This window comes from Crocodylus siamensis, chromosome 15 (assembly GCF_052110815.1).
Source record: "Crocodylus siamensis isolate JL-2025a chromosome 15, ASM5211081v1, whole genome shotgun sequence".
Taxonomy (NCBI): Eukaryota; Metazoa; Chordata; order Crocodylia; family Crocodylidae; genus Crocodylus; species Crocodylus siamensis.
Window position 1 is genome coordinate 51,559,348 of NC_143409.1, and position 11,473 is coordinate 51,570,820.

An 11,473-nucleotide genomic window follows, 5' to 3' on the forward strand; every position below is an offset into this window, starting at 1 on the left:
AAAACAATTTAAGCATCTCAGACACTTAGAGACCGATATTTGATCATCAGAGAGAAGAGCAGGCACATCGAAGGGGTTTTAAATCAGTGTTCCTTGATTAGGGGAACCAGGTCAAAATCTGAGGGATTGTTCTCTTAATAGGTGATGACTGGAGATAAAATATCAACGTCTAGGATGGTTTTATGGTGATAATATCAGTGGCTCCTTCATCAGTGATTCACACAGACAAGGAGAGCTGGGAGGCCATTGTAGGAAAGGAAGAGCGGGGTGGAAACAGCATTTGCCGCAAGGAGCAGTAGTTGGGAACCGGCAGGTGACTGCCAGAACGAAGAGCAGTTCAGCTGGGCAGCAGGGTAGGGGATTTATTTGGGTATTGCCAGGCAGCCTGAACTCCTACCTGACAAAGGAGTAAAGCCTTTTAGCCTGGAGGCATACTTAGTATTAAATATGGAGCTTGCCATAGGAAGCATCCGGGAAATGCGGGGAGATGGGAAGGCAGGTTAAGGAGTAATGGAAGAAGGGAAGGGGCCCCTACTATTCATTTGGGCTAGAAAAGTAGGAACACGAGACACTCTTTTTTTAATCAAAGGTTTACATAACTACTAGGGGTGGGCAAAGTGGGCCCTATTCAATCTGGATTCGGCCCAGTTCAAGGACAGTGATTTGGTTAGTTGATTTGGATCACTGTTCTAGATTCAATGCTGATTCGGAGAATCAGCGATTCGGACGCAGACACAGCTTTAAATGTTTTTTCTACATACCTCGAGGTACTGGGCATGGCTCGTGAATGCTGTGGTGCTGGGCGGATGGAGCGTCCTGCAGAAGCATGGTGGGAAGCGGACTGAACGTGCCTCTGGTCCACTTCCAGGTCTGGTGCTGAGCGCTCTGGGAAGCCCCCCGCACTTCTGTGGGACTCTCCATGCGCCCCAGCACTGCAGCGCTTACGAGCCGCCTAGAGGTATGTAGAAAAAACATTTAACTCTGTGTCTATGTGCAAATCTCTCCAAATCCTCTGATTTGGTTTGCATTCAGAGATTTGGCCGCCGACTCGGGCTGAATCTCTGCCAAATCGAATCAGGGACTGAAGCCTCGCACAGCCCTAATAACTACACAATACAGCTCCATTTTCCCATGTATATCATTCCCAGTCCTTTTTTAACCCACTGCCAACCAAAGTATGACATGGAGCATACTGAAAAAGAGCAGGCCAATGTATTATAGGACATATGAGCAAACCAGGTGAGGTTTTTATTTTAACTCTGTTTAGAACTAGAGATTATTTTCGGTTGTGAGGTTGTGCCCGCATGCGGCATTAGCAGCTGGGTGCGTTGGTTATGTGCGCAGTTGAAGTAAGTTGAATAGAAGTGGTTGGACAATGCTTTCCATGCTCTCACAGAACAACAAGCCTTTTCTTTGGGAACCAGGCCTTTTTGTTTGTTGGCTTGTTTTCAGGAAAGAAACCAAATTGTTCTCCATCAAAGAAAAAAATGGTAAAACAAAACAAGAAAATGGACTGATAGCTGCTAAAAGACCCTGGGAGTATATGGCTGGGGACACAGCGAACAGAATGACATATGGAGCAATACTTAATTACTAGAAGAAGCCAGGGCTTCAGCTGTGGGGAAAGTTCAAACCATGTCAGCTGCAGCAGCCTTCCTGGGGCTGACGCTTTACCCACTTGCTTTAATTCCTGTAACAAGTAGCTTTAAGACCATAACAGTTCTCAGACATTACCAAGCTGGGCTGGGCGTAATGAATTCATGGGAAAGCCCTTATTTTCCAGTCCCCAATCCTACCAGTCTTGCGGACCTTTGACCAGTTTCGAATCCCTACCCCCAGCTGAAGGGGAGGCCTTGTTATGCCAGGCCGATGCCATTTTTCTGGCCTATGTCATCTGCATCCAGAACAGCTTTCCTAGAGCTCTCCTAAGGGCCCCGTGCACATCCTTGTTCCTCAATGTGTAGATCAAAGGGTTCAGCATTGGGGTGATGATGCCGTAGAGGAGGGAGACCATTTTGCCCTGGTTCTGGGAGTGGTGGGACGGGGGCTGCAGGTACATGTAGATGGCCGTGCTATAGAAGAGTGAGACCACGGTGAGGTGGGAGGTGCAGGTGCTGAAAGCCTTGCGTCTTCCCTCAGCCGAGCGGATCCTTAGCACTGTAGCACCAATGTACCCGTAGGAGACCAGGATAAGGCCCAGGGGCCCTGGCAACAAGAATGAAGCACCAGCAATGAGCCCGGCCTCATTGATGGAGGTCTCACCACATGAGAGACTGATCATAGCTGGGACCTCACAGAAGAAGTTGTTGATCTGTTTTTGTCCGCAGAACGGCAACTGCAAAGTCAGGATAGTCTGCACAAGAGAATTGGTGATGCCGCTCAGCCAGGAGCCAGTCACCATAAGCCAGCAGAGGCGATGGCTCATGATGGTCATGTAGCGCAGGGGCTGACAGACAGCGGCGTAGCGATCATAGGCCATGACTACCAACAAGACACACTCTGTGGACCCCAGGCCAAGGGAGATGACGAGCTGGGCCATGCAGCCAGTCCACGAGATGGTCTTGTGGGCACTGCGTAAATTCACCAGCATCTGAGGTACAATGGTAGTGGAGGAGCAGAGGTCCAGGAGAGAGAGGTTGCTGAGGAAGAAGTACATGGGTGTGTGGAGACGGGGGTCCAGCTGTGAGACCACAATGATGGCCAGGTTCCAGAACAATGTCAGGACGTAGGAGATTAGGAAGACCACAAAAAACAGCATCTCCAGGTACGGCTTGTCAGAAAGGCCCAGTAAGATGAACTCTCCCTGGGAGCTCCCATTGCCTCTTTCTTCCTGCTGGGAGAAATGACAAAGACACGGATGAAAGGAGAAGCCGCACAAAGGAGAGGAAAAAATTACAGGGCAGCATCCTTACTCAGAAGGAATCCTTCTTCCTTGTGGTTTTGGTAGAGAAAATCAGGGCTAGGTGGTGAGAAGAACAGTTAAAGACCTGAAGGGTCATCTGTGGTGCTGGATGGGAAAGTGGGATTCACATGGCAGGAAAAAAAAATCTGACCATTTAAAGTGAATCAGATGCCTATATCAAGAACTGGATTTGCCATAGACGGCTGGATACTTAGGCTCTGCTTTCTTTGCCACAGGGCCTTTTCTTTGTTGCGCTTGTACAGCTCTTAGCAAGAGGAGGTTGTGGTTCAGAGCTGAGGCTTCTAAGCATCATTACAGTGCCAATACTAATAAACAGCATATCTAATTAAAATGATGATGACAACAACAGTAATAACAACAGGTGAGCAATATGAAATACCCAAGCTGTCAGAATTACTTAGGCATTGCAGATTCTAATTCCTAGGTACACCCTGGCACATCACATTTCTGAGCTGCATGCCCAAGCTCCTGATACAAGGCATATAGAGGATTAGATGCTGAAAGACGGATTTGCAAAGCAACGTATGCGCGTAGAAAATGACTGATAGTAGTGGGACATTTGTGAGGGCATGAGCAGTTTTAACGGTCTTCCCATGAAAGAAATCTTCTGAATTCAGATTTCTTTGGTGATATTTTTGTCCTGCCTGTATACTTGGGAGAGATGTTAGACAAGCAGCTGCATCTTAAGTTAAATACTAACTAAAAGGATGACCTCTTGCTTGATGTAATTCGAATATCCATTTCAACTGCTCTTTACTTGTCTTGTAGCTACCTCTGAATACTTCCATGAGCTCCACACATCTACTGCTCTTTTCCTCTTCTTTAAGGAACTATTTTCATTTACATCTTGGAGTTAAACAAAAGTCATTGTTTTATACTCTCCTCCTGTCCCAGACCTAAGGAAGAGCACTTTGTGCCGCAAACCTTATCTAACATCCTTCCTAACTGTACAATTGATCCAATAAGGGATGTTTACCAGATAAACATGCTTCTTACCTATTCCCTGAACCATTCAGGCTACAACAGCATTATGACCCTACTCCTGATTCAGGCATTTAGAAATTGGGGATTCCTGGTCCATTTATATTTGAATCCTCAGTAATCAAACTGTATATGGTATCTTGTTATGAATAATTTCAACCTTAAAGCTTTGCTAATGTTGAGTTCATGCTTGAGTGACACATCTGTCGCAGAAACACTAAAACCATATACTATATGGGGCAATTTTAGTGACCAGAGACTACAGCAGAAATACACTTAGCTCCAAAAGCAATCTATGACCTTAATTCTGAGCCTGTAAGGAATTAAACAATTTTCATACCCCTGAACATTTATAAATAATTCATAACCTAGTTGGAGATGGTCTAGATGGGGACCATCCTGCTTTGAGCAGGCGGCTGGACTAAATGTGACCTCCTGAGGTCTCTTCCAACCCTCATTGTCTATGATTCCTTGATAACTAATTACTGTTTTCTTATTTGTAACTTTTTAGCGCTCATAGAAACATTGTGTGCCATTAAGAACACACTACTATACCATGGACCTCGAATTGCCTTCCCAAGTAAGAAACGACCACTAGAATAACTGACTTTTCCTTACCCTACTACTATCGTAAAGTGATGATTCCCACACAAGTTAAAAACATTTTCACATCTCTTTATTCCATGTGTTACGGGGGCACCAGCCCTACCAACGGCATTGGTGTTGGCCATTGGGGGGGCACTAGCCCCGTGGGGGGGGCACATGCACCCCCACGAACCCCCTACCAGTTGCCTATGTCTGGAGGTAGTAGTTTAACACTACATTTTCAGCATTTTGACTATTTATCAGCCATGCAGGATGCATGTGGATTCTGCTATCTACTAGCTCTCCAATTCTGCACCTAAAAATATTATGCAAAATGACAATTCTTGAGTGGTTTTCGTTTCAGGAGCCTGTATCCTGTAAAACCCTTGAGCAAATGACACTGATTTTGCAGACCTAACTGTACCTCATCTTCACAGGAAGTGTCAAGGTAAGTTGTCTATCTGTGACCATCTTAGATCTAACTTTTAGATACCGGCTTTTATGGGTTATCTCTAATTGGGTGGCTGGAAAATTTGAATTTTGTGAAGAATGGAGAAGTACACAGCAATGTAACCATTGCATTGGTATCATTTGATATGCGTATAAACTACTATGATGTAATTTGTGCATCTGGATGCTTCTGTAGCAATCAAGTATAACAACAACAAATTGCACATTAAACTCATTTTTATTCTAGGTTAAAGAAACAACAGTCTTGGTTAAAGCTACAACTTGTATCACTACAAGAACAGGCAGATGTAACAGATCATAAAGGTTAATGTATGCTCCCCAGTGATGGATGTATTCATGGGCTTAAGTTAAGCCAGGTAAATCTTTTGTATGATCAGGAACTGATGGGAGGCTGTAGAGTCTCACAGTGCTTTCCAAACAGAAGTCCCCTTCCTACGGTTGCAGTCTTCCTATGCATAAAGGTATTCCCAAATAGTTTTCTTCTGACACAGGAAGCTAACCTAGGTGCATATCTGTCCCTTGTCCTTCCTGGAGGTGTGTGAGCCCAATATGTATTTATCCTCTTAGGACTGCTGGGAAGTAAGGGAATGCCATTATCCCTATTTTAAAAAGCTAAGAAAGCGAACAACCTAGCAAGCTTCCAAACCCTGCGGAGCAATGAATAGTGTTCTTATGAACAAATGGTTAGAAGTAAAACTTCTGGACTCACCTCCATTCTCCTCTGCCCAAATTCCTCCCACCTGACAGCTCCCTGATGCTCCTGATAGCTCTGGTGCTCCGGTTCCAGGGCAGAATCTGTGCTGTGGTGCCTGCGGTCTGCACTGACACCTCCAGTCGCTGTAGTGTCCTGGGACAAGGCACTCCTGGGTGGTCAAGCTCTATTTCTAAGGGTCTTTATGGAGGTCAGAGAGATCAGCTAGGTCTGACCCCTTCCTGTGCAGCAGCACCGTCTGTGCCTGACTCTGGGATGCTCCCTCACCTGCTGCTGTGCTCCAGGATAATCTTGCTGGGTGGCGGATGGTGCAGCTGTGGTGGACACTTGGTGCTGGCACCCTATAATCATGGGAACCCCGACTCTAGCAGCCAAGGCTTCTCAGGGTGTGAGTGAGGGAGAGAGCTAGATGTGGTGGTTGGAAAAACAGAGACTCAGTGGATGGACCTTTGTATGAACAGATGGACGGATGGATCGCTATTACCCCCTGCAGCTGAGGATCCCTGCTCTTGTTCCTGGGTCCCCTTCTGCTTTTGTGTCCCTCTTCCGACTGAGCCAGGTTTGTCTTGTGCCTGGGCAGGCTTAGCTCTGAAATCCAGATGAAGGAATCCACATATCTGAGTGCAGGAGGCTCTTCCTCACATCCCGGCATCTCTGCCCCACTTCCAAAGGGCTGTGTGAGGAGTGAAACAAGTTTTTATGGATATGAGAGCAGGAGGGGTAGGTTGTTTCATCACTGCCACTCCGTGGGGGCTGGGAGCTGAGCTGGGAGCTGATAGCACCGTCCTTCCCCACAAACAAGACAGTGACTCAAATGACAACACCAGCTCAGGCTACAAACAGGCATTGGATTTGTCCCAGGAGAACTTGAAAAGGTGGAGGATAAGAAGTGATTATAGTTTATCTTGGGATATCACAAAAAACATCTGAACAGTTTTCCAGGGCTACGAACCCAGGAAAAGCAGTCTGCTTCGTCCTCTAGGCATCCTACAGTGCACTGCTTTGACCCCACTTCTGGCCCCTCTTGAATTTTGTGCAGCTGTTTTGGCCCCGATAGCAGAACTCTACTGCCCAGAGGTAACATGCCCAATGTGATCACCCCCATCTCTTAATTACCCTGCATGGAAGCGTAGCCATTTCGTGCTCACCACCAGCCCAAGATCAAATTTAGTCTTATTTGCCAGCATCACCAACCACCAAGGACTGCCATCCCTCCATCCATTCACCGATCAGGGAGATCCTGAGAACCAGCCATCTACAACCCACCCAAGCAAGTTTAGATTTCCATACCACCATGTACCCATTCATTCTTCCTCTACCATGGCCCCACAATCCAGTTCTGGCACCACGGACAAGCGCGGCACCAAATGGATTGGGAAAGAGGTAATTGATGTCATTGCCATCCGGGGTGACATTGAGAACCTGCTCAGGTCAAGCCACAAAAGCAAGGTGTTGTACGAACAGATGACAAAGAAAATGGTGGTCTGGGATATAATGGTGACTAGGTCCATTGCTGGTCCAAGTGCAAGATAACTGAGGCAGTGGTTCATGAGGACACAGGATGACAATCATATGTTGAGTGCAAGCAGGGTCATGTGCACCTCCAGTGAGGAAATGTCCCACATCTTTGAGGTCAACAACTTTCCTGGGTCCCTAGGGAGCAGAGGGGAGAGTGAATTTACCATGCTGAGAGTCAGCAGCATGACTAAGCCTGTCTGTTGGCTAGATGGCTTTGCAAGTTGCAACTTCAGGTGAGGAGTTCTTTGTTATATCAGGGTGGCAGCCAAGAGAACAATGAAAGCCGGTTCCTTGCAATCTATTTTCAGGCCTGACACTTGCAAATGGTGGTGGCAGCACTGCAGGACCAGATAATCCCCAGGGATGCACTCTGAGACTGGTGCCCAGAAGGCTCCCAAGCCAAGGAAGGCCAGTGCCTACTCAAAGACTGACATGCTGGCTTCTCTGGTGGAGGGCAGCCATTCCTGGGTTGTGGAGATCAGACAGTGGAGGGAGGAAAAGTAGCTGTACCACTGCCAGTACTTGGCAATAGTACGGTACAACATCAAAGAGTCCTGGCACACTGCCCTGTGGATTGCTGGGTAGCATGCAGGAGCCCTGCAGCACCATGCGGCCATTGCAGAGTGGGCCAGTGAGATGCTCAGTGAGTCCATGAAGATGGAAGCACAGTTCAGGTATCACCTCCTGTGTGCCTTGAGCCTGAAGACAGAGGGCATCCTTGCTGCTATCTGCATCACCCCATGATATAATGGACTGGCAGGACCATAGATTGGCCCATGGGGACACATGCTGCCACCAAGCTTCACCTTCCTACAGAGGGGCCCCGCAGCAGGAGTGTGAACAAGCACCGCACAGCCATCAGGCAAGTGGACCTTCTCCACATTCCTTTCAAAATGCCATGCCCAGAATTGCATAGAGTACTCTAGCGAGGCCTACCCATGCCAGGCAAAGTGGCGCTGTCAGGGCAGTAAAAATGTTCTCGTGCCTGATCCAGAAGTTATTCAAAGTGAATCCAGAGAGAAAATATGTCTAACACACAAGACACATAGCACGATAATGAGTAACAGGAAAATAAATATTTTCATGGTGCTCTCCAAGCTTACTGATTCTTCCATCACTCACCCCTGTGTATAGCAGAAGCGAACCCTTTGGTGGAACACTGCCAGATTGATCTTTTCATTAACTGTGGTTTAGTGAAGAGTAACTCCAATGGGCTGACCAGAACCAATTTCTTTCTCATTCACCCCTGTGTAAATCAGGAGTAATGGCTCTCGGATTGATTCTCCTCTCTTGCTCCCTTCCCTCAGCAGAGACTCCAAGGGATTCCTTTCTCAATTCCCAGCTCAGCCTCATGTAAATCAGAAGTGTTCAAACTGCAGCTTCAGAAGTCCAGGAAAGAAGAATGGAAAGTCCACACCAACCTAGTTTTAGCCCTGTCCTGCCTTGGGCTTAGAAATATGTTGTGAAGATTATGTGCATCCCCTCCAGTCATATGGGTGCAATGTTGTTGGATTATGGAGGCACCAGTTGGAAAAGGCTTAACAGAATCATTTTTGTGATCTGAAGGGTGGTAGGGCTGGCGTATGGGCAGGCCTGAGCCACTCTTCCAGCACGGTCTGCCTTCTGTGTCATCAAAGAGAAGAGGCGAATGCTTTCTTGCGATTGCCCATCTGCCATATTCTTGTACTAAATTCCATAGGTTGTGATAATAGCAATATCTGGGGGTTATCTTGTCAACATGCCATGGGATCTGTAAGACAAAAGATAAGTAAAAGAGTGGTGTTACAGAGGAGTCTGCAGATGAGGGTGAAGAAGATAAGAAGATAAATGAAGGGTCCTCCAATGTAGCAGTCGAGGAGTTGTTTTCTGGGGAGCAGGTCCTATACCTGAGCAGCTGCCTCCTACCGGAGGAGTTGGTAGTTCTGTTCTAAGGGATTCAGGTGACTGGTTCCCTGAATGCTCCTTGTTATCTGCAAGGACACTGTTTTATGAGGTGGGTATTAGGTAAGGACCTACCTAACCTGCGGCAAGAGAGTGCAATTTTCACAGCTTGGTCACAATCCAAACTGCCAATTTTGTGGTCATTTTGTTGTGGCCCCACCCCTCAGTGCTGATTGGTGGAGAGGCTCCAGGGGGAGGAGGGACAATGGGGTGGTCGCCATCTTGACTGCTGGTTGTCCTTCATGTGGTCCTGCCCCCTCAGTGCTGATTGGTGGAGAGGCATGAGAGGGCAGCTGCCATCTTAGTTGCTGCCCTTCAGGCCATCCCACCAGCTAGTGCCTTCCCCTACTGGGTGGGCTGCAAGGCTGGGCTGTGGCAGCAAAAAGGGCAGATGACTTCCACTGGGGAGCTAGCCCTTTATTTTCATTAAGTTTTTGTTGGTGTTGTCGATTTCTAGGGCTGTGCAAAACAGCACCCTTTCATTTCAACCTCGGTTTCACCATTTCAATGGGGCAGTGTTTCATTTGGAGTTTTGTTTCGTTTTGAAAGCACTGTTCCATTTCGTTTTGTTGAAATTGTTTTGACATTTTGCCCATAGACTATAACGGGGAATCATGAAGCTGCCATAACTTTCTCATTTCTTCCCGATTCAAATGACAACAGCAGGGAGGGTGGCCCCTGCTGAGGCCACAAAGCCTGTCAAGTTTCAAGGAGATAGGTGCAGGGGTTTCTGGGAAACTGCACCTCAAGCTGCTGACCAGCAAAACTCATGACATCTGATTTTGTGAGTGTGTGTTAAGGTGCGCCCTCACTGGCGCTGGGGCCTCTACATGACATGGTAGTGTGACCCAGTGAGGCTGCCTCCTCCTCTACAGCCTCGTCCTGGTCCATCACTTTAAAGCACATAAGGCAATAACTTGGTGAGCAGCACAGCAGCACCAGCAGCATCTCAGGCAGCCAAACTGTCACAGACTAGAGCCTTTCTTTCCTTTCCTGCAAGAGCTTCTTCTCCAGCAGCTGCCAGAAAACTCTCCCTGCCAGCCCCAGCCCTGGGGCTTGGATGTGCCCAGGGCCCTGCGTCCTTCTGGGCAGCTGACCGGGGACAGGAGCTAGGGGTGTTGGCCTAAGGATATGGCACTGGCAGACAAGGTTCTTTGGGTCAATCTAATCTGGTATTTTTTAGTAGACCAACTGAATAGTTAGAGAAATTTGTCTTAGCAAGGTTTTTGGCTTGAAAAACCCTTCATCAGGCTGAGGAAGCACCTGCAGTTGGTGTGTGTGCTGTTCCTGGATGGAAGGAATAGTAAAAAAGCCAGAGGCTGGCCTGGCCTGCAATGCAGGCAAGAAAGCCTCCATTTCCACCAACTGGCATCATGGGGTGAGGGACAGGCTGGGCGGGGGCGTGGGGGTGGGGAAGTGGGATGTAGCAGCGCAGGTAAAAGTGCAGAGGTACCCGGGGAATCAGATGTCCGGCAGGTCGCAGTGTGTCAGAATTCAATGTCTATGTTATTGAGTACATGATTCTCTCTACCTAGGAGGGTGATGAAGTGCAGCTCATACTTGTATCTCTCCACTTCTACTTGCTACAGTCCCCTTTCCCCCCGCCCCCAGCCTATCCCTCACCCCCTGATGCCTCAAGCATCAGGTATGTGGAGTTCCACTGAGTCTCCACATCCTGCATGATTTTGTGCTGTGGGATGCTCAGCTCTGCTTGTTTGTCCCGCAGCATCTTGCCCGCCTTGATGTTCTGCCGGAAGTATCCTGCCACATTCCTGCATTTGAAAATGAGCTTACTGGTGGTGCTGCTGCTGTCACCAGCAGCCCTGTCCCCCTCCAAGATGTCCCTAACAATGAGGTGGAACTCGTGTGCCACACAGTGGATACCAACAAAGTTCGCATCACGGACCACCTTGAGCATATTGGCGCAATTGTCAGTGACTATGATGACACCCTGCCCAACAAGCTTGAGGGCGAGCTCTCCCTGGCCAACAAGCCACCCCTGCACCAAGTGGTTCATGGCCCCCATGATCTTTGTTGCCAGGTGGGACTCATCCATCACCTCAGCTTGAAGAAGAGCCCAGTGACAGCTTGACTGGTCACACCAATGCTATGTGATGGCGAGGTAGACATGATGTCCACCCCAGCTGCTCCAGATGTCCGAGGTGAAGTGTAAGGCCACCTATGGACCTGCCTTGTGCAGCTTCTGCCTCAAGTACTCCCTGCATGCCTCATACAGGGAGGGCACCACAGTCCTGCTGAAGGTGGTATGTGCGGGCACTTGTTATGATGAGCGCCATGAGCTCCCTGAACCCTGGCTGCTCAACTAAGGAGAAGGGCTGGCC

At 48.1% G+C, this 11,473-nt stretch overlaps 1 protein-coding gene across 1 annotated transcript; it reads right to left on the reverse strand.

The window, feature by feature from the left end:
* Positions 1-1,885: 1,885 nt before the first annotated feature.
* Positions 1,886-11,049, reverse strand: LOC149852777 (olfactory receptor 2C1-like). The gene is made up of 2 exons (XM_090028412.1): positions 10,981-11,049; positions 1,886-2,830 (listed from the first exon to the last, which is right to left on the reverse strand). The coding sequence occupies exons 1-2, from the start codon at positions 11,047-11,049 to the stop codon at positions 1,886-1,888; spliced, it is 1,014 nt and encodes a 337-aa protein (XP_089884538.1).
* Between the last annotated feature and the right edge of the window lie 424 nt (positions 11,050-11,473).

Bases quoted from the DNA above. Each gene is read 5' to 3' on its own strand.
- LOC149852777 (XM_090028412.1), bottom strand. From the start codon at position 11,049: ATGCTCAAGGTGGTCCGTGATGCGAACTTTGTTGGTATCCACTGTGTG. The intron at 2,831-10,980 runs GTTAGGGACATC...TTCTCCCAGCAG, and splicing joins CACACGAGTTCCACCTCATT to GAAGAAAGAGGCAATGGGAG.